Source organism: Ictalurus furcatus, chromosome 7, assembly GCF_023375685.1.
Source record: "Ictalurus furcatus strain D&B chromosome 7, Billie_1.0, whole genome shotgun sequence".
In the NCBI taxonomy this organism is placed as follows: Eukaryota; Metazoa; Chordata; class Actinopteri; order Siluriformes; family Ictaluridae; genus Ictalurus; species Ictalurus furcatus.
In genome coordinates, this window is record NC_071261.1 from 32,031,810 (window position 1) to 32,055,715 (window position 23,906).

General features: G+C 39.2%; 2 protein-coding genes across 3 annotated transcripts in view; one reads left to right on the plus strand and one right to left on the minus strand.

Annotated features, from left to right (window-relative positions):
* Window positions 1–1,340: 1,340 nt before the first annotated feature.
* Window positions 1,341–20,484, plus strand: LOC128610490 (E3 ubiquitin-protein ligase TRIM21-like). Of its 2 annotated transcripts, XM_053629833.1 has the most exons (7): window positions 1,341–1,568; window positions 16,918–17,507; window positions 17,618–17,713; window positions 17,824–18,057; window positions 18,153–18,300; window positions 19,210–19,236; window positions 19,338–20,484. In XM_053629833.1, the coding sequence occupies exons 2-7, from the start codon at window positions 16,920–16,922 to the stop codon at window positions 19,880–19,882; spliced, it is 1,638 nt and encodes a 545-aa protein (XP_053485808.1). In that variant the 5' UTR covers window positions 1,341–1,568; window positions 16,918–16,919; the 3' UTR covers window positions 19,883–20,484. The 2 variants fall into 2 exon arrangements, with proteins under 2 accessions (XP_053485808.1, XP_053485809.1); XM_053629834.1 differs by lacking the exon at window positions 1,341–1,568 and having other exon boundaries at window positions 15,440–17,507.
* An 803-nt stretch (window positions 20,485–21,287) lies between these two features.
* Window positions 21,288–23,906, minus strand: part of LOC128610487 (uncharacterized) — a 28,874-nt gene continuing 26,255 nt past the window's right edge. Inside the window, exons 8-10 of the mRNA XM_053629829.1 lie at window positions 23,513–23,788; window positions 22,622–22,738; window positions 21,288–22,339 (exon numbers count right to left, since the gene is read on the minus strand). Coding sequence (XP_053485804.1) covers window positions 22,254–22,339; window positions 22,622–22,738; window positions 23,513–23,788 — 479 coding nt within the window. The 3' untranslated portion in view covers window positions 21,288–22,253. The remainder of the gene's footprint in view (window positions 22,340–22,621; window positions 22,739–23,512; window positions 23,789–23,906) is intronic.

Sequence of the window (23,906 nt, forward strand, 5' to 3'; positions counted from 1 at the left end):
TTTACGTTTCTTGCAATTGCCTATAGTAGTTAAGCCTGTTTCCTCATCGTCTAAACCCTGCCTGTTGTCTGACTTTTTCTGCGTAGTATTTTGGATTTCTTGAACGGTCTTAGATTAAAGCTCTGTTATCTGCAATTGCATCCATCTCAGCCTCTTTTACATGACAATAATTTATGTTAATTAGTCTATTAATATTTTGTTAGATTTAAACCTCTGTTAACATCTAGTTAACTCATGTCTTAAACAACATTAATGATCTTACATTTTTATTAACCTTATAATTCTTGTGAACATCTTTCATGTAAATAAAGAAGAATGTTATTTAATGGCTTGCCAAATTATTTTGCTGTAAAAGCAGATCTAAATGCAGAATGTATTGCTAAATGTATTTCTAACTGTATTAGCTGAATTGGATTGTTAACTGACTGATATTATCCTGTTTTTTTCTGTTCTTCTAAGCTCTTCTCCCTAAGATCAAACCTGTACATGTTCCTGTTCAAAATAAACAAAACAGATCACACATTTGAAAGCATTCTCTGTAAAGCAACAGTGTTCCAGCCATTGCTGCTCATTTCTTTCATTAGAATTGTACATGACGATAAAATGACAAGCAACTTAATGTAATGTAATGTAAGTCAATGCAGTAAAAGGCAGAAGCTCATTTTTTCATTTAAACTGGATGTGGTGGGAAAAGGTCTGGCAAAAACTGATGTCTTGGACGTGCGTGAAGTTGGGCCCCCGACCAACACAAAACGTCAGCAAAATATTCTCAATCGTTTGTGCTTCGTTTGTGCTGGTTTGTGCCGTAAACATTTCCGTTTGTGCTGCTTCGGTTCAGGAGATATTAAAAGAATATTCAAAGGTCATTCTGGGGTCACTCAGCCCCCCCACATGCTCCAAATTAACCCGAAATAGTCTCAATCGTTTGTGCTTCGTTTGTGCTGGTTTGTGCTGATAAAAGTTTCGTTTGTGCTGCTTTCATTTTTAAAATATTAGACATTTAAGTGACGTCACCAGCCCCACACATGCTCCAAGATCACTCCAAATAGGCTCGTTTGTTTGTGCTTCGTTTGTGCTGGTTTGTGCTGATAAACGCTTTGTTTGTGCTGCTTCGGATTTGGAGATATTAAAAGAATATTTATAGGTCATTCTGGGGTCACCCCCCATGCTCCAAGTGAATAAAGAATTCAGTTTCAGTTCCTAAAAATTCAATAGTCACCTGTTGGAATTAATGTATTGACACTAAATACAGGATCAATATATAAAACCTGTTCATCTTAGCTAGCTATACAGTACAAATTAAATCACTATGGCCTATAAAGAATGTTAATATTCTCTGGTCTCATGTAAAGGTTATACTGTATTGGCAAATGTCTGCCATCTGATGGCAAGACTGTGTATTAGAAATTTGCCATGAAAAAGCCAAACTCTGGGAGTGGCCTCATGATGTCACTTTGGGGAAATGAAAGCTAAGTGCAAAGTCGTTTTCTAATCAGAATTCCTTTCCTGTCAGCAGGATATGATCTCCAGTTTAAAACTTTTTCAGTCTTCCTTTTAAATCATCACAGGTAACTTTGTGTTCAGAACATTTCTGACATTAACTGTTTATGTATTGTGTAACATACTGTCATAGTGCTATAGATGAAAAGTTTAACATTACTTTTATATTGTTAGAGCTGTTAACAGATTTAGGAAACTGGTTTTGGGAGAGATCAAATGTGGCAAATGTATGAATTCTGTTAGTATTTTTGGAAATTGTGTTTACCCTACATCTACCTCTTAAGGTAAAGTAGCAGAATAGACATTCGTGATGACGCTATTGAGTGTATTGGTTTAATAGTTTTTTGTTTTGTTTTTTACAATTCTTCTAGACATGTTTTAATTTAAACTGGTCCTATTATTTAACATAAATAATTTCAGCAGTGTTGGGAAGTAGCTAACTAAAAGAAGTGACACTAGTAGAAATTGTATAGATTTTCCAGTAACACTATTTGGAAAATAAATTTTGAAAAACAAGTAGTGATGTCGCATGACCAGTTGATTTTTGTCCAATGCCCATCGGTGCATATTGCTTCATAGGCTTTAAGAGCCTCATTGTAGCTTTCATGGAATGGAGGAGACCATCTGATGGACATGTAAAACGACCAATCACAGTTTGTTACACGATGTATGGGGCGGGTAAATATTAATACCATAATAATTTAACACTGGAGTTTATTCTCTGATACAGACACTATTACTGGCACTAATATATTACTATTACTGGTGCTATATATATATATATATATATATATATATATATATATATATATATATATATATATATATATACAATGTTCTTTTATATTCCTTCGTGCTATGTTGACCTAAATTTCCTCTATGGGGGATTAATAGTCATATCTTATATATATATATGGTTCACAGGAGAATTTAAAAAAGATGCTATTAAACAATAGTATTTCAATTTAAATATATTTCCTTGGTGTTGATTCTACACTCATTCTATGATTTTACAATGAAATATCCATTATTAAAAGCTTCAGTCTTAAGAAGAAAATCACAATTAATTAGTTATTTTTTTTAATTGCTCAACAGCCCTAATAATAATCAACAGATGTTCTCATTAGGATACCTCCAAACATATTTTTGTTGTATTGCCTAAAACCTAAAGATCTGCCTAGCAATTGCTGAGTATTTCAAACAGGGAATTGTCATTGGCTAGAAATGTGGCATTCTCTTCCCCCTCGTGGCGTTTGTGTGTGTGTGTGTGTGTGTGTGTGTGTGTGTGTGTGTGTGTGTGTGCATGAGTGTGTCTGTGAGAGAGAGCGTTCAGGGAGAGATATAGAGAAATGAAGCTTGACAAGCAAGATCTAAGCTGGATAAACTAAGCAGCATTCGATGTTTTAAGTGTAAAAAAGTTGATTTAATCGTTAAAGAAACTTAACATCAAGGACCAATTTTTAAGACAAATTGTGGAGATGTGAAAATGTTTGTTGAATCTCAGTGAATGCTAGTTAGTTTAAAGAGCACCTATTATTATGGTTTTTAAATGTGCCTAATTTTGTTTTAAAGGTCTCATACAATAGGTTTACATGCAGCCAAGGTCAAAACACATTTTAATTTTCTCACAATTTACATTGCAGCGTTACCTTTTTTTCCCCCAGTGTCACAAACAACTCGTTCAAGCACCCATTCACTCTAGACTCCTCCTTTCAGAGAGCCTACTCTGCTCTGATTGATCAGATGTCTGTTGTGATTGGTCTACCACTTACAGTGTCAGAAAGGAAACGCCCACTACCATATCCGAGTTTAATGTATCTGTAATAATATAGGTTTTATCTTGCCAATTTGAGATAATGATGCATCGGAAGATCAACCCGAGCCACCATCGGAAGCCCAATGAGAACAGGATGTTTCTCAGTGGTAAGTTTATATGTAGTTTGGCAATAATGTGAGTTAGCCAGTTAGCAGAGGCTAACAGCTGTGCACTGGCTGTACATGTATATAACATAAAATTATGCATTTCGAACACTCAGTAGAAAATATATACATAAATAATGAATCATACTTACAGGTTGTGACCCAGAAGCGCAAGATGATCCAAATAAAGTAGGTACGGCCCTGTCTTTAATGAATAATCGTTTTGGAAATCCCGTGTTGACTTCAGCTAGATTTGAGAAGCAGTCATCAGTGAAATGACTGGAACACAAACGAAGGTCGGAGTTGAACTGCTGTGGTATCGTTTTTAATATGTACTTTAACCACTGACGCTTTACATCCTCATCCTTTGGGAGTCCATGCAAAGTGCTTTTGCTTTTCCAGTGCAGCAAAAAAGCGTCTTCTAGACATGAACCTAACTCGTTCAGGACCCAACAATAAAATTTGGTGAGCCAGCCAGGAGTTTGTAATGTTGCTCAAATTGAAGACCCAAACTTTCCAGGAACCTTCCATTATCTAAAAAAAATATACATTATCTTGAAGTTCTTCAGTGGTTGTGCTGAAACAACATTGTGCATAGCTAGACTGAATTTCAATCTACCTTAAATAGTATTTCTTTCTAAAGTTTGTTGTTGCCTTGATATAATTCATTGTATACAGATAACATGGATGTAGTAATTAAGGACTATCTGAAAGTATCCAACTGTGTCCTGATAAGTGGGTTATGAAACACTGCTGTTGATGAAGTTTTTGAGTTTTTGCATGAGTATGGAAGCATCTCTCGAACAGTGGAAATAACTGATATTCAGTCCGCATATTGTGCGCAGACAATAGCTGAATTCGAACATGGCTCTGCCATGACAGCTTTAGAAGCTCTTCCATTACCTTATCCAAGACCTTGTCATGGGGATCCTGAAGTATTTATAGTATTCAGAGTATTGCAAGCATGTACAGCGCAACCTGTGGCAATACAACAACTAAAGCTTACCTGTCTGAGCTGAAACAATTAGCAAAGTTGAGTGATAGACAATTTGAAGATAATTTGAGGTATGAACAGTAGAATTTGTGATTCTGTACTGATCAGCTGTGTTTGGTTCTAAAGGACCTTCTCTGCCTCGTGAACTAGTATAAATGCCAAGTGATGATTTTACATAGACTTTCTTTGGACACATTTCCAATCCATTTCCAATCCAAATGAAATCCATGCCAGTGTTTCTATTCTAAGAGTTAATAGTACCACAGTAATGCTCTCAACAAGTCAGCTTACCACCCCAGATGTTCAGCGTGTGGTAGTTGAGCATGTAATCAGGAACGGAGACTTACCTTCTCAACCCCATGCACCACTCAAGTTGAAACACTTCTCTGCCAAAGTTCCTCATCAAGGGTTCGAATTCGGAGTTCGATGGAGTAGGACGCGAAGTTGGAGGTTCCTGCTGATTTTGATTAAAATTGTAATTAATTAGCGCTTTTTGGTCATATAATATATTTTGACTTATTCTACTTCTTTTCCTTGTTTGCACTTTTAACTTTGTGGCTCGTTAAAATGTCTGGAAAGAACACGAAAACCCGTGGTAGCATTCAGACACAACTGAGGCCTAGGGTGCGTGCCGCGAGCGAGCCCCCTTCTCCCCCTGAATCCGCGTCCGCGTTGCCGAGCGGTGACCCTGACTTCGCCGCACTCAAGCTTGAGTTGCTGGCTTCAATGAGGAAGGACATTGCCGATATTTTTAAAAAGGAGTTCCAGGAGATTCTCAGGGATGCACTGTCTACTATCCAGCTTGACCTGCAGGCCGTGAAAACACAGCAGGCTGGTGATAAAGTTGCTAACATGGCCACCATATCAACACTGAAAGGTACTGTTCAGGAAATGCAGCACGCTGTATCCGGTTGCACTAATGACATAGTTCATATGAAGACTACTATCGAGTCTCTCACTGCGAACGTGACTCAATTAGAGAATAAATGTGAGGATTTGGAGTCGCGGTCACGGCGTAATAACGTTAGGATAGTGGGAGTTCCAGAGGGTGCTGACACATCTACAACTGCTGCTGTAGCGGCCTTGATAAAAGAAACGTTTGGTCTGGAGAAGGAGCCGGTTTTGGACCGGTCCCACCGGACCCTTCAGCCGAAGCCCAGGCCTGGTGAACGACCACGAGCTATTGTGTGCAGATTCCACTATCACAGTGACTGTGTTGACATTTTATGCCATGCGAGAGAGATCCAGCAGATTTAAGTGAGGGATTTGACCATCTCCGTTTTCCCTGACTACACAGCCAAGACAGCCCGGGCCTGGGCTGCAGTTAACGAGATTCGGTGTCAACTTCGTGATATTTAGGGCGCTCGCTATGGAATACTTCACCCAGCTCAGCTTTGCATTACATATAACGGTGTCCAGAAGGACTTTATTTCAGCAGAGGAAGCAGGAGACTATGTTAAACTCTTGATATCGGGGTGAACTGCATCACCTATATAGTGGAGTATTTTTTTCTTTTCTTTTATTATTTTTTTGCACTCGGCCTTCCAGCTCTACAGAATTCGGATTCTTATTGAAGATATTGTCGTTGCATTACTCCGTCTAGATTTTGTGGACTTACTCCTCTTAAATCTACTTCTGTATTAATGTGCTTCTCTGTTTTGTTGCTCTGGCCGGGTTAGAGTTTCTGTTTATTTAATTTTATTAGTGTTATTTCCTCAACTTTACGTGCTACACTGTTATATTATTTGTTACAAGTCTTTAAAAGGTAAGGACATTATATTTGTTAATGTGCACAGACTATTTATCAGACTTGAAGTCAGTATGGGTTTTTTCTCTTACTGGATTTTTTTTGTTTAGGTAATTTTGTTTGTTAGTTCAGCTTACTCTTTGATTTGTTTTCACATTGTGGACAACTCTTGGTGGGAAACATTGCTATCTCCCTTGTTTTATGGAGACTTTGGGTGTGTGTTGGGGGGTGGGTGGGGGGAGGTCCCACTCGGCTCTAATTGACTATTTATATTCCTATGGTTTACTTTATTTAAATGGTTATTAGTAATATGGATCCCAGCATAGCTGGGACAGGCACGCCTTTAAGATTTATTAGTTGGAACGTCAGAGGTATGGGTAATCCTGTCAAGAGATCTAAGGTTTTTACACATTTGAAACGTTTAAACTCCGATATAGTATTTTTACAGGAAACGCACCTACGTATTAAAGATCATCAAAGGTTACACTGCCTTGGGTGAGTCAAGTCTTCCACTCCAACTTTAATTCAAAAGCAAGAGGGGTCGCTATTTTAATTGACAAAAGGTTACAGTTTTTGTCCACTAACATTATTGCTGATGCGAACGGTAGATATATTATAGCTGCTGGTACTCTGATGCAAAGACAGGTGTTGTTGGTAAATGTATACGCTCCAAACTTTGATGATGTGGAATTTGCTAATAGATTGTTGAGCAATCTCCCTTTCTTAAATACTCACCTGTTGATTTGCGGTGGAGATTTAAACTGTGTATTTGACCCAGACTTAGATCGGTCTAATCCCCGTACTCTGAATCAATCTGCTATGTCTAAAACATTTTCCGATTTTATGTGTCAGAATGGTCTTCTTGATCCCTGGAGATCCCGTAACCCCTCTCTTAAAAAGTTTTCTTTCTTTTCCCAGGTGCATCATTCCTATTCGAGGATTGATTATTTTTTTATAGACAGCACTCTTGATTCTTGTGTAGTTTCTTCTGACTATTTGGGTATTGTAATTTCTGACCATGCGCCTCTACAATTAGATATTCATCTTTCTATTTATAAATGTAGCCGACCGCCTTGGAGATTTAATTCTCTTCTTTTAGCAGACAGTGAATTCTGTGAGTTCATTACTACTTCTATTGATGACTTTCTTTTCTTCAATCAGAATGACTCCACCTCTTATTCATTGTTATGGGAGACACTTAAATCCTATATCAGAGGGCAGATTATTTCTTACTCTGCTCTCTGTAATAAAAAATGCACTGCTGGAGTTAATGAACTTACATCTGCGATCAGTAACCTCGATCAGAGATGTGAATTGAACCCCTCTCCAGAACTTCTTAAACAACGTCTCGACTTGCAGGCAGAATTTAATCTTATTTCGACTAAAGAGGCGGAATGCTTATTGTTACGTACTCATAGTTCATATTATGAACATGGCAACAAGCCGAGTCGTTTACTGGCACATCAGCTACAGTGACAGGCTACTTCCCGTCTCATACCTAGTATAAAAAACACTTCTAATATTGTCACTACAGATCCCATGGAAATTAATGCTACTTTTAAATCGTTTTACTCTTCGCTTTATAAGTCCGAATTTCCAACAGACAATACTAAAGTGAATGCATTTCTCTAAAATCTTTGTACCCCTGTTATTGATTCAAATACTGCTATGCAACTGGACTCCCAACTCTCGCTTGAAGAAATTTTAATTTCAGTTAAAACTATGCAATCTAACAAAGCTCCTGGCCCGGACGGGTTTCCAATTGAAATTTTTAAAACGTTTATTGGAAAATTAGCTCCATTGCTTTTGGCTATGTTCAACGAATCTTTGGAATGTGGGTCTTTGCCTCCAACATTGACACAAGCCACGATAGCTCTGCTTCTTAAGGAGGGTAAGGATCCATCCTCCTGCGGTTCTTACAGACCGCTGTCTCTGCTTAATGCACATGTAAAGGTGTTGGCAAAAGTAATGGCATCTCGTTTAGAGAATGTACTCCCTTATATTATATCTGAAGAGCAGAACAGTTTTATAAAGGCGTCAATTGTTTTTTAATACCCGTACACTCTTTAATATAATTTATTCAAAGCATTCGTCTGTGCATTCGTCTGAAATTGTGATTTCATTAGATGCTGAAAAAGCATTTGATAGGGTTGAGTGGGGGTATTTATTTGCAGTCTTGAGGAAGTTCGGATTTGGGGATAAGTTTATTTCTTGGATTCGCCTCCTTTACTCATCCATTAATGCCAGGGTTCAGACAAACGATATTTATTCGGATTATTTTGCTCTCGGACGTGGGTGTCGCCAAGGCTGTCCTTTATCACCTCTGCTTTTTGCTGTCGCTATCGAGCCGCTGTCTATTGTACTAAAATCTTCTCCCTTGTTTAAAGGAATAGTTCGATACGGTGTAGAATACAAATTGTTGCTATATGCTGATGATTTGTTATTGTATGTAACCGATCCTATTGCCTCTATGCCAGCTGTCTTGGGTGTTCTGGAGTCCTTCGGTGTTGTCTCTGGTTATAAATTAAATTTAGATAAAAGTGACTGTTTTCCTGTCAATACTGCAGCATTTTCTCTCCAACAGTCAGATCTACCGTTTCGATTTAGTCAGTCAGGGTTTAAATACCTAGGTATCAACGTGACACGTTCTTTATCTAATCTTTTATCAGCTAATTTCACTCCCCTTATCTCAAAGGTTAAATCTAACATTCAGAGTTGGGGTAACTTACCCCTTTCTCTAATTGGCAGGATCAATGTCGTCAAAATGAATATATTACAGAAGTTCCTTTTCTTGTTCCAGCAAGTGCCTCTTTCTCTGCCAAAATCATTCTTCGAATCATTGGATAAGATAATTAGTACATTTATTTGGGGAGGGAAGCCACCAAGGGTTAGTAAATCTTTATTGCAGAAATGTAGACTTAGTGGAGGACTTGCATTACCCAATTTTCAATTCTATTACTGGGCTGCATACATTCATAAACTTTGCTACTGGGTTAAATCTCCTGGATCTTCTTGGTGTAAATTGGAACTATCTTCTCACAGGGAATCCTCTTTACCTGCTTTGCTTTACTCCTCTTTACCTACAAAACTCTCCCTATATACTGATAATCTAGTTGTCCTCAACACACTTATGACTTGGTATCAATTTAGACGGCGCTTTAAATTTGTAGGTGCATCCTCTTTGGGTCCTTTAGTCAACAACCACCTATTTCCTCCATCATGTTTGGACTCCACATTTTCAGTATGGTATGACAAGGGTATTAAACAAGTTAGAAATTTGTATGCCGATGGTGTGTTTGATAGCTTTGCCAATCTGGCATCCACTTATGACCTCCCTGTGACGCATTTTTTTCAGTATTTTCAAATTGGGAATTTCGTTTCTAGATGTTTTCCTGATTTCCCCTCTGCACCTCCTGAACAGCCATGGGAAAGCTTGTTTTCAAACAATCCGCATCAGAGAGGAATGATTTCTAGGATTTATGATTTTATTCTGGCGCTAGGTAGTGAGTCGAGTAACAAAATTAGGAATGCGTGGGAAACGGAGTTAGGAATACAGATAAGTGAGGAGTGTTGGGAACATGCTATAGGGAGGGTACAGTCTACCACTTCTTGTGCTCGTCTTGGACTTATACAGTTCAAAGTTTTCAATAGAGTCCATCTGTCCAAGTCGAGACTTTCTGTGATGTATCCGGACGTACAAGTGTGATAAATGCCATGGCTCTCCCTGCCATCTTGGCCATATGTTTTTCTTCTGCCCTGATCTCCATGATTTTTGGTCTGTTTTTTTTTACCATCATGTCCACTATTCTCAGGGTAGATTTAAAATCTTGCCCATTGATTGCTGTATTTGGGATTCCGGATGCCTCAGTTCCATTGAGCTCATTACCAAAGGATGTTATTGCTTTCACATCCCTTATACCAAGACGTTCCCTATTGTTGCATTGGAAGTCTGCTAAATACCCATCTATCTCCCAGTGGCTAAAGGACGTGATGTTTTTTCTAAAACTTGAGAAAATAAGGTATACGATGAGGGGTTGTATGGACAAGTTTTTTTTTTATAAATGGCATCCCTTTATTGTATACTTTATGGAGTTACAGACACTTCCCACTTAAATTTTTGTGCCTGTTGTTGGGTTTTACAATACCTATATAACCAGCGACAGTTATTGGGTAGCCATGATGAGCCGGGGGGGACGGGTACTTTTAATTTTGTTTTCCTTTGTTAGTATGAAAAGAAAAAAAAACCTGTGAATGTTTACTGCTGTGTGTTGCTCAATTTGTTTTTTGTTTTCTTCTCAATGGAATATTCGGGAAAGGGAGGGGAGGAGAGAAGAGAAAAGGTGATGTTCAGCAGACATGTTTGGTAGATGTGTTCAGCAGAAATGTTCAGCAGAAATATTTAGTTCAGCAGAAATGTCCAGCAGAAATGTTCACCAGAAATGTTTAGTTCAGCAGAAAAGTCCAGCAGAAATGTTTAGTTCAGCAGAAATGTTCAACAGAAATGTTCAGCAGAAATGTTTAGTTCAGCAGAAATGTTCAGCAGAAATGTTCAGCAGAAATGTTTAGTTCAGCAGAAATGTTCAGCAGAAATGTTTAGTTCAGCAGAAATGTTCAGCAGAAATGTTCAGTAGAAATGTACAGCAGAAATTTTCAGCAGAAATGTTCAATAAAAATGAAACTGGAAAAAAAAAAAGTTCCTCATCAAAAGTCAAGTATGTTACTGGGCATGGAACAGTCATTCTCTACTTGAATGATCCCATGACTAATGATGCACAGGTGAAGAGGAATATCATTAAAAGCCTTTCACCTCCAGCTTCTAATATAATTAAACCATTAGGTCCTCTAGCTTCACCCAAGGCTTATCTTGACCTTCTTGACTCCACCTTTGCTGCTGTTTAAGATGTGGATGAGCTTTTTGCTGCATTTCTCAATCATCATCAGAGTGCTTGGGAAAAGCCAGCTGATTATCTACATCATATTCAGACAGGATTAAGTTCTTTTGTACAAAGCAATGGCATTACAGACACTGAATCAGAGAAACAGCTTTTGAAATTATTTTGTTGATGCTGGAATAATTCCCTAATTTCAAATCTCCAGCTTGAATGATGCAAACTTAACCCTCCAACTTTCCCAGAATTCTTACTCGTGCTGCTCACTGAAGAGGACTGCATGTAATCTATGTTTGACAAACTTTGACTTACCTGTTGAAAGTGATTACATTCCCTTAGTGGTAGTACAGCCTTTGTAAAAGCAAATTGATAAACTGCAAACCGAAGATGCAAATCTTCTGACCCTCAGAGAAGAGAAAGCTGATCAAGCAAAAGTTCCTAAGTGTGACAAACCAAAGCCAGTTCACGACAGAAAAGATAATAAGCAGTTAACAAAAAATCCTGCTTCCACCTCAAAGCCAAAGCCTTGGTATTGTTTTAAATGCAGTGAGGATGGCCATATTGCTTCCTTCTATAGTAATGCACCAAACCCCACACTGGTGCAAGCTGAGAAAAGGGAGCTTAGAGAAAACCAGCATGCTTGGTACATGCAGAATGGTGCACTAGAATGACATGATTTAAACTTGCTGAGGCCTGTATTGCAGGACACACAGAGGACATGCGTAGCTCATGTCCACATTCAAGTAATGTACAGTTAAGACATACTGTCCAACAGATTAGGAAGCTGCCGAGGCAGCTTATTGGAGAAAAATGCACTACAGTTGTCCAAGTATTTGGGACTGACAGCAACTATTTTAGATACAAATTCTCAGATCAAAACTAAGGCACAGTCATTCTATAATAATTATCTTTCTGGTCAACCCATTTGCCCTCTTGACCAATTGCTTGATGTTGAAGGAGCAAATGGTCTGTTAGTACCTTGCTTGGGGTACCTTGAAGTCTGCACTAAGTTCCCCAAAGATTTCCTTTACTCAGAACCAGAGATACCTACAATTGCTTTAGTTGTTCCAGATGTCAATTCAAACAGTGAAATTCATCTGTTAATTGGCACTACCACCCTAGATGCCATGTATGAACAGTGCAGTAACCAGCCAACATTTCAAGGCAGCCCCAGTGTTATGGTTACAATCAAGTCTGGAGAGTACTGAATAATAGACAGAAACAAGCTGCAAGTAGACTGGGCTTAGTAAAACTCAGGGGACAGAAAAAAGAAGTTCCTCCTACTGGTCAAATGATTTTGCTTGAGGGATATATAGTTTGAGCTGCTTCACTTGGAGATGAGACATGGCTTACTTGAACAGCCATCAGAATCTATTTTTCCTTGTGGAGTGTTTGTGGATATCTGTCTCATTACCTTTCTGAAGCAGCAGTCCCTTCAAAATACCAGTATCTTTGAGGAACAAAACTGATCATGATAATGAACTTCCCAGTAACTGTATCTTTGCTGATCTCAGCATTCCACACCAGCTTATATTCGCCCTTGTGTGAATCGAAGGGATATTGACATTAACATGACAATGACATTGACATTGACCTCAGCTGGTTGTTTCACTCAGCATGGAAGAACTCAGGATTCTAAATTGCACTTTGATTTTGGATAGTCTCCATTACCTGTGGAGTGGAGGGAACACAGCACAAATTAAATTTGTTCTCTGATGTCTTCTCCACCATGATCTTGATTTTGGTTATGCCACAAAGATAAAACAATATATCAAATTGAAAGATGAAACACCTTTCAAACAGCGAGCACATCCAAGCCATCCCCAATATTTTTAGGCTGTAAAGAAGCATCTACAAACCCTTATCAATGCCAGCAAAGTCATCATCTGCAACATATATATATATATATATATATATATATATATATATATATATATATATATATATATATATAGATAGATAGATAGATAGATAGATATGCACTATGTATATATGCACAGTATGGCACCTGTGAACCACACCGTCAGCCTTATTATCTTCAGAGACACTGCATGTTGGTTGTTTGTGTAAAGAAACAAAAAAGATGCTTAATTTCCTCTCTATCTTTTCTCAAAATCTTTGGACTTTTCTATCCCTTTAAAAAAAAAATAGAAGAAAAACAAAGGAATGAGCAAGAGAGAAAAATCTGAGTGAGCAAATTCAGGAAGCGTGTTACGCCTTGCTCCTGTTTCATCATGGGGAATAGTGCACACTTTCTGTGTGAAGTCTCTAGGGTTGGGGCATGCGAGGGCAGCCTTCGAGAGGTCTGACTGCGCATCGTAACACCTACATTAGGCAGCTCCACTCACGACTCACTCTCTTCTCGGAAGCCGAAGCAAGTTGGGTTTCAGGGCCTCGCAGTTCTGGGCCGGCCGCTGCCTAGGCAGCTAGCCATCTCAGGTTCGGGGGATCTCTTATGGATCCAGAAGAGGAGCCGGAGACGAGCACTGCTGTCTTCTGGGTCCGGCTCCCTGCTGAATTTTGGAGCTTGCATTGCGGCAACTCCTTCCACTATGAAAAGCCACAAAAAAAAAACACACAAGCAAAAATAATAGTAATAATTTCTCTCTGACTCCAAGAAGCTAGAAGGGTGTGCTAAAAACTGAGAGCAGCATATAAAGAGCTAATTGAAGTGATTACTGAGGCTGGATGAGCTTTTTTCTCCCCAGTGAAAGTAAATCCCTCACACTGCAGAAACTCCCCTTTCTTCCAGAAGTGCATGACAAAATATCAGGCTTCTGGGAGAAAACCATGCATAAGCCATATTTATAACTCCACGATGTTGGACTATTCAGCCATTGTGGGGAATGAACAGCATGGTTATTTAGGTATGCTGAAGGTGGAGAGGTGCTTGCGAGCTACCTCTCTCCATCGACGGCATGGAATCCCATTATGCCCATGCTCCCTGTTCAGGCAGGCGCAACTAATTCTTCTCTGGGTAGAGGGAAAGTTTTGTCAGTCAATGCAATGTACATTCTGGGCAACTGAAATGTTGGGGCAGACATCCTGTCAAGGCAGGGGCTGAGGCCCAGGGATTGGTGGCTCCATCTACAAGTGGTGGAGTCCATATGGCGGAGGGTTAGCCAAGCGGGACTGCATGTGTTCGCCTCCGAGGAGACAACACACTGCCTGCTGTGGTTCGCCCTCACTTCTCCCGCACAATTAGGGCTGGACGCCATGGTGCACATGTGTACATCTGTACGCTTTTCCCCCAATAGCTCTGCTCCCACAAGTTCTAGAGAGAGTTCGCCAAGACAGTCTACGTCTGCTGCTAGTAGCACCTTATTGGCCAGCTCGAACATGATTCTCAGACATAATTTCCCTGCTAGATGGCACTCCTTGGGAGATTCCCATTTGCAGGGATCTACTGTCTCAAGCCAGAGGACTGATTTATCACCCTCGGCTGGAACTATGGAAACTCTGGGTCTGGCCCCTGAGTTTCATAGATTCTGGTCTCACAACTGAGCTTGTAGAGACCATGTTGAACCCTAGAGCACCCACAAGGAAATTGTATGCGCTCAAGTGGAGGGTTTTTGTCTTGTGGTGTGAGGGACACCAGCTAGACCCAGTGAACTGCACAATAGCTACAGTCCTAGAGTTCTTACAAGGACATTTCTCAGCAAGGTGGGCTCCTTCTACAATCAAGGTTTACATGGCCGCCATTTTGGCCAGCCATGCCCCTGTTGATGTAGCCTCTGTGGGGCAGCATCTGGAGCCTCTGTGGGGAAGCATCCTCTAACTTCGAGATTTATGCCAGTGTCAGGTGGCTGAGGCCCATCTGCAGGCTGTGCATACCTTCGTGGGACCTTTCTGTGGTCCTGGGAGGTCTGTCAGGTGCCCCATTTGAGCCCTTAGAGTCAGTCTCTGAGAAGCTTCTGACTCTAATTGTAGCTCTTCTGCTGGTCCTGACATCTCTCAAGCGAGTAGGAGATCTACAAGCTCTCTCTGGTGCCCCTTCCTGCCTTGACTTTACCCCTGGATTAGCCTAGTCCTTCCTGTATCCTAGGCCAGATTATATTACTAGGGCGCCTACATCTGCTGCCCAGCCTTTCGTATTGCAGGCTTTCTGCCCTCCTCACACCGGAACAAGAGAGAATGCACCTACTGTGTCCAGTAAAGGATCTCTGTACTCATGTTCACCACTGCAGCCAGTGGCGTAAGTCGGAGCAGCTGTTGGTCTGCTTGGCAGTGACAGTAGAGGTGATGCTGGGTCAGAGCAGCATATATCTAATTGTACAGTGGATGCAATCTCTATCACTTATGAGGTGCGCGGTCTCGCTACGCCTCTGGGCATAAGGGCTCATTCCACTAGAGGGGTCGCCTCCTTGAAGGCTTTGTCCAATGGGGTATCCTTAAAGGATGTGTGTGCTGCTTCAGGGTGGTCTACGCCACACACATTCATTCGTTATTACAGCCTGGATATTCATTCCGCCCCGGGCTTAAGTGTCTTGCAGTGACCCTCGGGCTTGGGTCTTTTTGAACAGGCCATGCCCTCGGTATGATGGAGTGGGTATTCTCATTCCCATACTGTTATGCTAAAAGCAACGTGGAGTTCCCTTTGAAAGAGAACGTCTGGGTTACGCATGTAACCCTGTTCCCCGAGAAGGGAACGAGACATTGCATAGCTTTGTCATACCGGAGTAGGCCTGTGAATTGTGTCTTCGATTCAGATAATAGAGGCTGACAGCATGGTTCACAGGTGCCATACATATATCACGTGACACACTTAATTGCCACGTCACCTGATCATGACAGGCCTATAAATAGGCATGATTTTACACAAGCTTCAGATGCCGGTTGTGTGCAATGGGCGCTCCCATACTGTTTTGCTAAACGCAACATCTTTTTCCCTTCTCAGGGAACAGGGTTGCATACGTAACCCAGTCCCAGACCCATAGCCAGAAATCCAGTTTCTTTCATCAGAATGGCTAATCTCAAGCTTCTCCTCTTTTTTGCAACTAAATCATTACTGAATATTGTCTGTATATGTTTTTGTTCAATGTTTATACAATATTTACAATTATGTTGACCCAAACCATGTATATCTTTTTAATACTTAATTTTGGGTCATTCCATCTCAAGTGGTCCAATACAGGCTGCTTGACTATTTTTAATTTATTGTCATTACAAAACCAGCTCTATTTTTCTTTAAAAAATTTTTACTTGGTTTTTGTTATGAGATATTGAGGTAAACAGCTGTATAACCAAAATGTGTTGTGTACCATGACTGGTGATTTTGAAATGACAATACCTAGAGGTAATCACTCAAAAAAAGAAAAAAGAAAAACAGTCAAGCAATCAACTTTACAATTATTAGACCACTTGAGATGAACTGATCATTTTAGAAGTTGCATTAACATGATGTAACATAATGAACAGGATTTTAGGAAGGGAAAAATTTGTATAGCGCACGGTGGCTTAGTGGGTAGCACATTCGCCTCACATGGTCGGGGGTTCGATTCCCACTGTGGCCCTGTGTGTGCGGAGTTTGCATGTTCTCCTCTGGGTGCCTCTGGTTTCCTCCCCCAGTCCAAAGACAGGCATGGTAGGCTGATTGGCATGTCCAAAGTGTCCGTAGTGTATGAATGGGTGTGTGATTGTGCCCTGCGATGGACTGGCACCCTGTCCAGGATGTACCCCGCCATGTGCCTGATGCTCCTGGGATAGGCTGCAGGTTCCCTGTGACCCTGAAAAGGAGTAAGTGGTAGAAGGTGGATGGATGGACCTATTTAGCATGTCATTCATAATTCAGGTACTAGGATTAGAGTAGGAAAAATATTGAAAGTTTCTTAGATCTCATATTGTCATATCTCTGTCTCGTGTGTCAGTCATGGCTTCCTCCAGCAGTGTCCTGTGTGAAGATCAGCTCCAGTGCTCCATCTGTCTGGATGTGTTCACTGATCCAGTCTCTACTCCATGTGGACACAACTTCTGTATGATCTGTCTCAAAGAGTTCTGGGAGAGCAGTTCAAACTGCCAGTGTCCAATGTGTAAGGAGGAATTCCCTAAACGTCCTGAACTACGTGTGAATACGTTCATCTCTGGACTTGCTGCTTCATTTAAGAAGTCAGTTCAGGTGAAATCCAGCAGCACTGCAGATCCGCTTCCCTCAGAGACTAAAAAGGTTCTGTGTGACTCCTGCACTGAGGAGAAGCTGGAGGCTCTAAAGTCCTGTCTGCACTGTGGAGTTTCCTACTGTAACACTCATCTGATGCTCCATAAAACTACAGCTAAACTCATGAAGCACAAACTGATGGAGCCTGTGGAGAACCTGGAGGACTACATCTGCCAGAAACATGAGATACCCCTGGAGCTGTTCTGTAGAGACGACCAGACGTGTGTGTGTCAGTTCTGTACTGAGGGAGACCACAAAACTCACAACACTGTTCCTATAGAGGAGGCGAGTGGAGAGAAGAAGGTGAGAGACTGAAAATGAATGATGGATATTAAAAAGTTTGCAAATGATTTTAGTGAATGAAATATGAACCTTTGAAAAAAGCATTTATACATAATATATATTTTTCTCAGATTGAGTTGGGGAAGACACGAGCAGAAGTTCAGCAGATGATCCAGGAGCGACTGAAGAAGATTGAGGAAATCAAACACTCTGTAAAATGCAATAAAGTGAGTCTCTTAACTAACCTACACAATAACGTCTTTATAAAAACACATTAGGAGAATCCTGATATAATCATATGAAATAAAATAATTTAGCTCGATGTGTCTCCTGTTAGAAAAACACAGAGAAAGAGAAAGCAGACGGTGTGGAGATCTTCAGTGCTCTGATGCGCTGCATTGAGAGAAGCCAGGCTGAGCTGCTTCAGGTGATGGAGGAGAAGCAGAAAGCAGCAGAGAAGCAGGCTGAAGAGTTGATTAAAGAGCTGGAGCAGGAAATCACTGAGCTAAAGAGGAGAAACACTGAGCTGGAGCAGATCTCACACACTGAGGATCACCTCCACCTCCTACAGGTCAGAGTCCCTCTGTTTCTCAATAGCAATGCAGCACATGACAGGACAGCAGTCCCCATGCTGAGGGATTTCTCCTCTCTCCTGCTGTACTGTAGATTTACCCGTCACTGTGCAGCCCTCCACACACCCAGGACTGGCCTGACGTCACAATTAACTCTCATCTGAGTCTGGAGACTCTGAGGAGAGCTCTGTCTCAGCTTCAGGAAACTGTCAGTGAGGAAATGGAGAAGCTTCCTGAGATTAGTAAGTGTTTAATGATCTCTAAGAATATGTTGATTCAGAAATGTATGAAGAAATGTCCTGATAACAGAAATACATGAATTGTACAGTGTGCATTTAGAGATTTTTGATATGATGTAAGTTATAAAGCTCTGTGTTAGGAAAATAATCAACAAAGGGGAGGTAAGATGAAGCAGTAACTGTTACATCCCAAAGTTATTATTTTTTTCTTATAAAAGCTTTTCCCAAAGAGTTTATTCATCTTATACCACAGTAATATGCCAACATTTTATTTATAGAAGTATAACATGTCACACTTTTTATCCATTTATAGTTACAGTATATTGAATGTTGTGAAACATCCATGAAACAAGTTAGTTTCTGTTCTCACTTCCGTTATAGCAGCTATAAACAGTCATTTCCTTACAAGCTTCTCTTTTTCTCACTCATGTTAATAAGATAAAAACACACCTAGTCCTATTAACAAGAAGCTACAAAGTGTAAACTCCTCTGTCCTGAAGATGTCAGAAATCTTAAAGTTACAGCTTTACCTCTGACTGTTACAAAGCGCTGACACTGGAGACTCCTTCCATAAATGTTACAGAAATAAAGGGTTACAGAAATGATTATACATGTCTTTTTATAAAAAAGCATCTGCATACAAGTCCCTGTGAATGAGCTGTTACTATAGAAACGCTAAGGTATTAGAACCAGTGCATTAATATAAACCTGTGATTTGCAGCTGCACGACTGTCAGAGCTGCTGTTCTAGAAAATTAATCAACACCAATCAGAACTCAACAGCACTGTGGTGTAATCTGTAATAAAATATTTAGATCAATATGATGTTTGTGTTTTAGTTTTATTGTTACAGTACTTTGTTATAGCTCATAATTTTAAACTCTCCAATTATCCAATATTATTTTCCAAACAGAACTGAAGAGAATTCAGCAATATGCAGGTTTGTGAGCTCTTATTGATCACATGACTAAATCTAGATTTCTTCACTGTTACACACTGTGCAATGATAAAACTGATGTACGCTGTGTTTCTGTCTCTCAGTGGATGTGACTCTGGATCCTGATACAGCAAATCCTAAACTCATCCTGTCTGATGATGGGAAACAAGTTACATGTGGAGACACAGAACAGGATCTCCCTGATAACCCAGAGAGGTTTAATTATTATGTCATTGTGTTGGGAAAGGAGGGATTCTCCTCAGGGAGATTTTACTATGAGGTGCAGGTCAGAGGGAAGACTCAGTGGGATTTAGGAGTGGCCCGAGAGTCCATTAACAGGAAAGGGAAGATTACACCCAGTGCTGAAGATGGATACTGGTGTGTGTGGCTGAGGAATAAGACTGAATATAAGGCTCTCGACTTTCCCTCCGTCTCCCTCTCCTTGAAACCGGCTCCTCAGAAGGTGGGGGTGTTTGTGGATTATGAGGAGGGTCTGATCTCCTTCTATGATGTTGATGTAAAATCTCACATCTACTCTTTCACTGGTCAGACTTTCACTGAGAAACTTTATCCATTATTCTGCCCCTGTCTCAATAATGGAGGTAAAAATTCAGCACCACTGATCATCTGTCCTTTTAGTCAAATCTAATATAAATTTCTAAAATTGGATTTTATTTCTTGATAAAAATGAAAAATGCCAGATAATAAGAATACTGTTGTTTTAAGTAAAAAAAAAAATGATGTTTACATTTTATTTATGTGTAAAATGTAAATGTTTTACTGTCGCTCTCATTGTGATGATCCTCCGTGCTAAAGTGGTCTAATCCTGTCAGGATCCATCATCACTCCTGTAACTGATCTTCAAATCACATTTACTCAAATACATTCTCAATTTTCATTTAAAATATATTTTTTGAAGAAAATGTTTAATTCGGCTCAGATTTAATAATGCAAGCTGTTTTTATTGGCAATAACTAGAGAAATAAGTAGTATACATTATTTTCTGTAATTTTCAACGTTCTGAAGGTTGTTTCTACATCAAATGTATATTAAGAATAAAGTGCTAAGAAATAAAATATATATATTGTTTATTTATCTGGTTTGTTTTATTTTCAGCTTGTGCAGTTAACTTCCACATCCATACACACAAAATAAATGCAAAATGTAAAATTATGTCAAATTTAAAACTTATTGACATTCTGTACCTCCTTTAATCCTTTAATGAAATAAATATTTACTTCCTCAGATCTTGGAAAACTGTAGTCTGTAAATTATTTCCTTTTATTTGCTCTCTACTTTTACACCTGCATAAATGAGGGTGTGTTTCATGTAAATTAGATTAGATATGAGGGAAAATTAGAGTAGTGTGTGCATAGGATATGTAAATAAGGGACTAGTGGGCGGAGCTTGTCTCCACGCAATGATGTCACTCTCGCTCCCCGCAATGCTACGACTGACCACCAGAGGTCGCGCTCTCCTGAGTCTTCATTCATTTCCTCTAATCATTTTCCTTACCACACTGTGTGAGTTTTAAAGTTATAATACTAATAATTATCTGGTGCGGATGCGGCAGAAGATGAAGTATTTCTTTATTTGTAAAGTAACATCTTTCTTTAGGCTAGTTTTGTTGCTGTGATACGCACCATTATGTCATAGTATTATTTTTTTCTTGAAAAATTCAAACTTTATTCTAGTAATATCATATATTATTACTCTTTTCCCCCTCAACACGGGTAATGGTGGACCTGACTCCAAAAGCCTGGAAAATAAAGTTTATTTTGGTTTCTAAACCTGATATTCTCTGTTATTAGAGCAATATGATATTCGATATGATATTAACATTTTCCCCGGGTCAGACACTTTGTTTATTCAGTCAAAATATTGGGAAGAATTTATACATTTATTAATTTATGTTTAAGATATAGTGAACCTGTAGTACATTTTGTGAACAATATTAAACCTCTGTTCACAGGCATTTTTAATTTATTTACTTTTATACAGACAAGAATCGAATCGAAATCTTGAAGTCAGTATTGTAAATGGATTTGAATCATGACCGGAGCATATCGTTACACCCCTAGTAACTAATGATAAGTATGACTAGCGTACTCAATCACCAGCAGAAGAGCTGAAAGAGCACTTTCCATCACTAGCTAAGTTAACAGATGGATATCTAATTTATCTACCTAATCTATCCACCGTGTCCCTCAACACATACTGACGTCATTAACCAGAGTAGTTTACTTTAAAAATGTACACAGCTTAACATTAACAGTGTATTTTTGTTCACATTTCTCACATCTTCATCATTTTTCTTGGCGAGAAATAAAGTACACATTGTCTTGGTAAAGATTCTTTTTATTTTCTATTTGAAAAAATACAAAATGTTAAAAATAAAATGGTGATATTTAAAAGGCACAAGAGTATTTGCTCTGAGTTTTCTCATTATATTACATGTACTTCACACAGCATTGCAACCAGGTTAACTAACGGAGTGAAGAAAATGATATATAACCCTTATTATATATTGTGCACATAGTCTTCATCGATACTGGTGCATTTATTTGAAGGTTTTAATTGAACAAAACATTCCAACCACACATCTCCTCACACAACTTCAATTAAAGTTCACACAGCTGAAAAGAAAAGTCAAACCAAATATAAAATACACACCTCGAGTCTGCTCTCAATAACGCACACCAAAATGTTCATCAGTAATGTAACATGAAACGTTTTGAGGTTGTAATGTGCAGGTCACCATGTTGGGATTAAACTCACTCCAATAGCAGACACATTTATTTCACACGTGTTTTTGCATTAGCAACATGTAGGCTTTATTAGAGACTAAACACATGTTCACTTTCACCTCATGAGGAGGTTTGCAGGCTTCAGCTAAACAAATCCAGTCAGAAAGACGAGTGCGTGTAAGATGCTGAGCTACAAACAGCATGATGTTAAAGCGACAGATCAGTATTATTTACAATCCACAAAATGACTCTAAAGCAATTATGAAATGATTTCTACATTAAACGGATCCTCTTTTTATAGATGAACTTTGCTGACTCCTCTATGACTGCGTTCTGGATTCTGTATTCACCAGTGTGAGCTGTTAAAGAAATGAAAAAGGTCATTTGTTTCATTACAATTTTACTCCAGGTGTTTATGACAGAAAAGCAACCGAACTGCATTTAAGTGCCAGTGCCTCAGATGTGTTAGAAAATCAACATCATTCATTCAGTCGTCTTCAGTCACTTCAAAATGTTTTTATTTTTTTTAAATGCTAATAGTGAGTCACATGATTTCTACTTTTCTTTAAGTGAAAATATTTTTCTGGCAGTAATTAAAGTTAGTTTGTTCATTATGTGAAACGTACTGAAAGAGTTCTTACCTCGAGCTCTGTAACATTTGACCAGCAGAATGATGGTCACCAGCAGATACGGAGAGGCCGTCACTACACTACTGATCAGCATGAGCACTGAGAATGGAGCTTCTACACCTGATGGAACTGACGCCGAATAAAATAATCATTATAATAACACTTTATTCATGATGAACTGTTTGTATGTTTTACTCAAACTGCAGTACAAATAAGTCCATGTTCACTCGTGCACAAATACCATACTGTACATGTACTTACATAAACTAAGCACTATAGATTACATTATGTAAAGATACTGAGTTCAACACATTCAGTCACAGTTGTATTTAAATGAATATTGAAATGATTTCTCACCTCTGACTGAGACCCAGCAAAAAGGATTACAACATGAATATTTCTTCATACAGACACTGACAAGTTATCCCTAGTTTAAGGTGTAATTCTATAATAAACTAATTTATCTGTAATATAATATTAAGCCAATACTGACTGAAAGTTACAGAGACTGCAGTTATTTGAACAAACTCTGATCAACACTACTTGATTTCAGTGTGAAACTCATTAGTGTTATTGTGTTTGTGGTGTTGAATTGGATGAAAACTCTTCAGGAGTGTAAAACTAGAGTTGTGTAGAGTCACATTACAGCCTCATTCAGTGTTTTACCTGCTCTACCGTAGCTGATTCAGCTCATGAGAGAAACTCCACTGTGCCGTTCTGTTGCTGTCTTCAGGTAATATTAAAATGACAAAACATTCAGAACTTTCAAAACATTACTGAGATAAACCAGTTCAGTGTGTCTTGTTGAACAGTTCTCCCAGTTGGAAACTCAGAGTTCTGAATATTCTGTAATGAAACATTTCCCTTTTCCTTTAACAATAAACACACTACATGAAGACTCACCATGCACTGTGATGTTGACAGGATTACTGTTTTCTCCAGATTCAGACTCACACCAGTGAACTCCAGTGTAGGATGTGGAGAGGAAGCTGATATTACATGTAGATCCTGTAACTGATCCCCACTGTGAACAATCTGACCCTCTCCTACTCTGTGTGTATCGACTCACTCTCCATCCAGTAGAGTTACTCTGGTCGTCACAGCTCAGTGAGAGAGAGTCATCAGTAAAGTGTTGAGTTCTGTTGGGATTGATGATCAGAGAGACTGGAGGAGATTCACCTTAAACACAGAACATTATAATTCACGTGTTATTATGATTGTGTTTTCATGACATAACTTACACTGAACACATTTACACCTCGTTTAATTAAACAGTGCTATTTGAATGAGAATAATC

What these genes read in the sequence shown, in the direction of transcription:
- LOC128610490 (XM_053629833.1), top strand. Translation starts at nt 16,920, where the DNA reads ATGGCTTCCTCCAGCAGTGTCCTGTGTGAAGATCAGCTCCAGTGCTCC. An exon ending in ACTCTGTAAAATGCAATAAA is followed by an intron (nt 17,714 to 17,823) that starts GTGAGTCTCTTA and finishes GTCTCCTGTTAG; the next exon opens with AAAAACACAGAGAAAGAGAA. An exon ending in ATCACCTCCACCTCCTACAG is followed by an intron (nt 18,058 to 18,152) that starts GTCAGAGTCCCT and finishes GCTGTACTGTAG; the next exon opens with ATTTACCCGTCACTGTGCAG.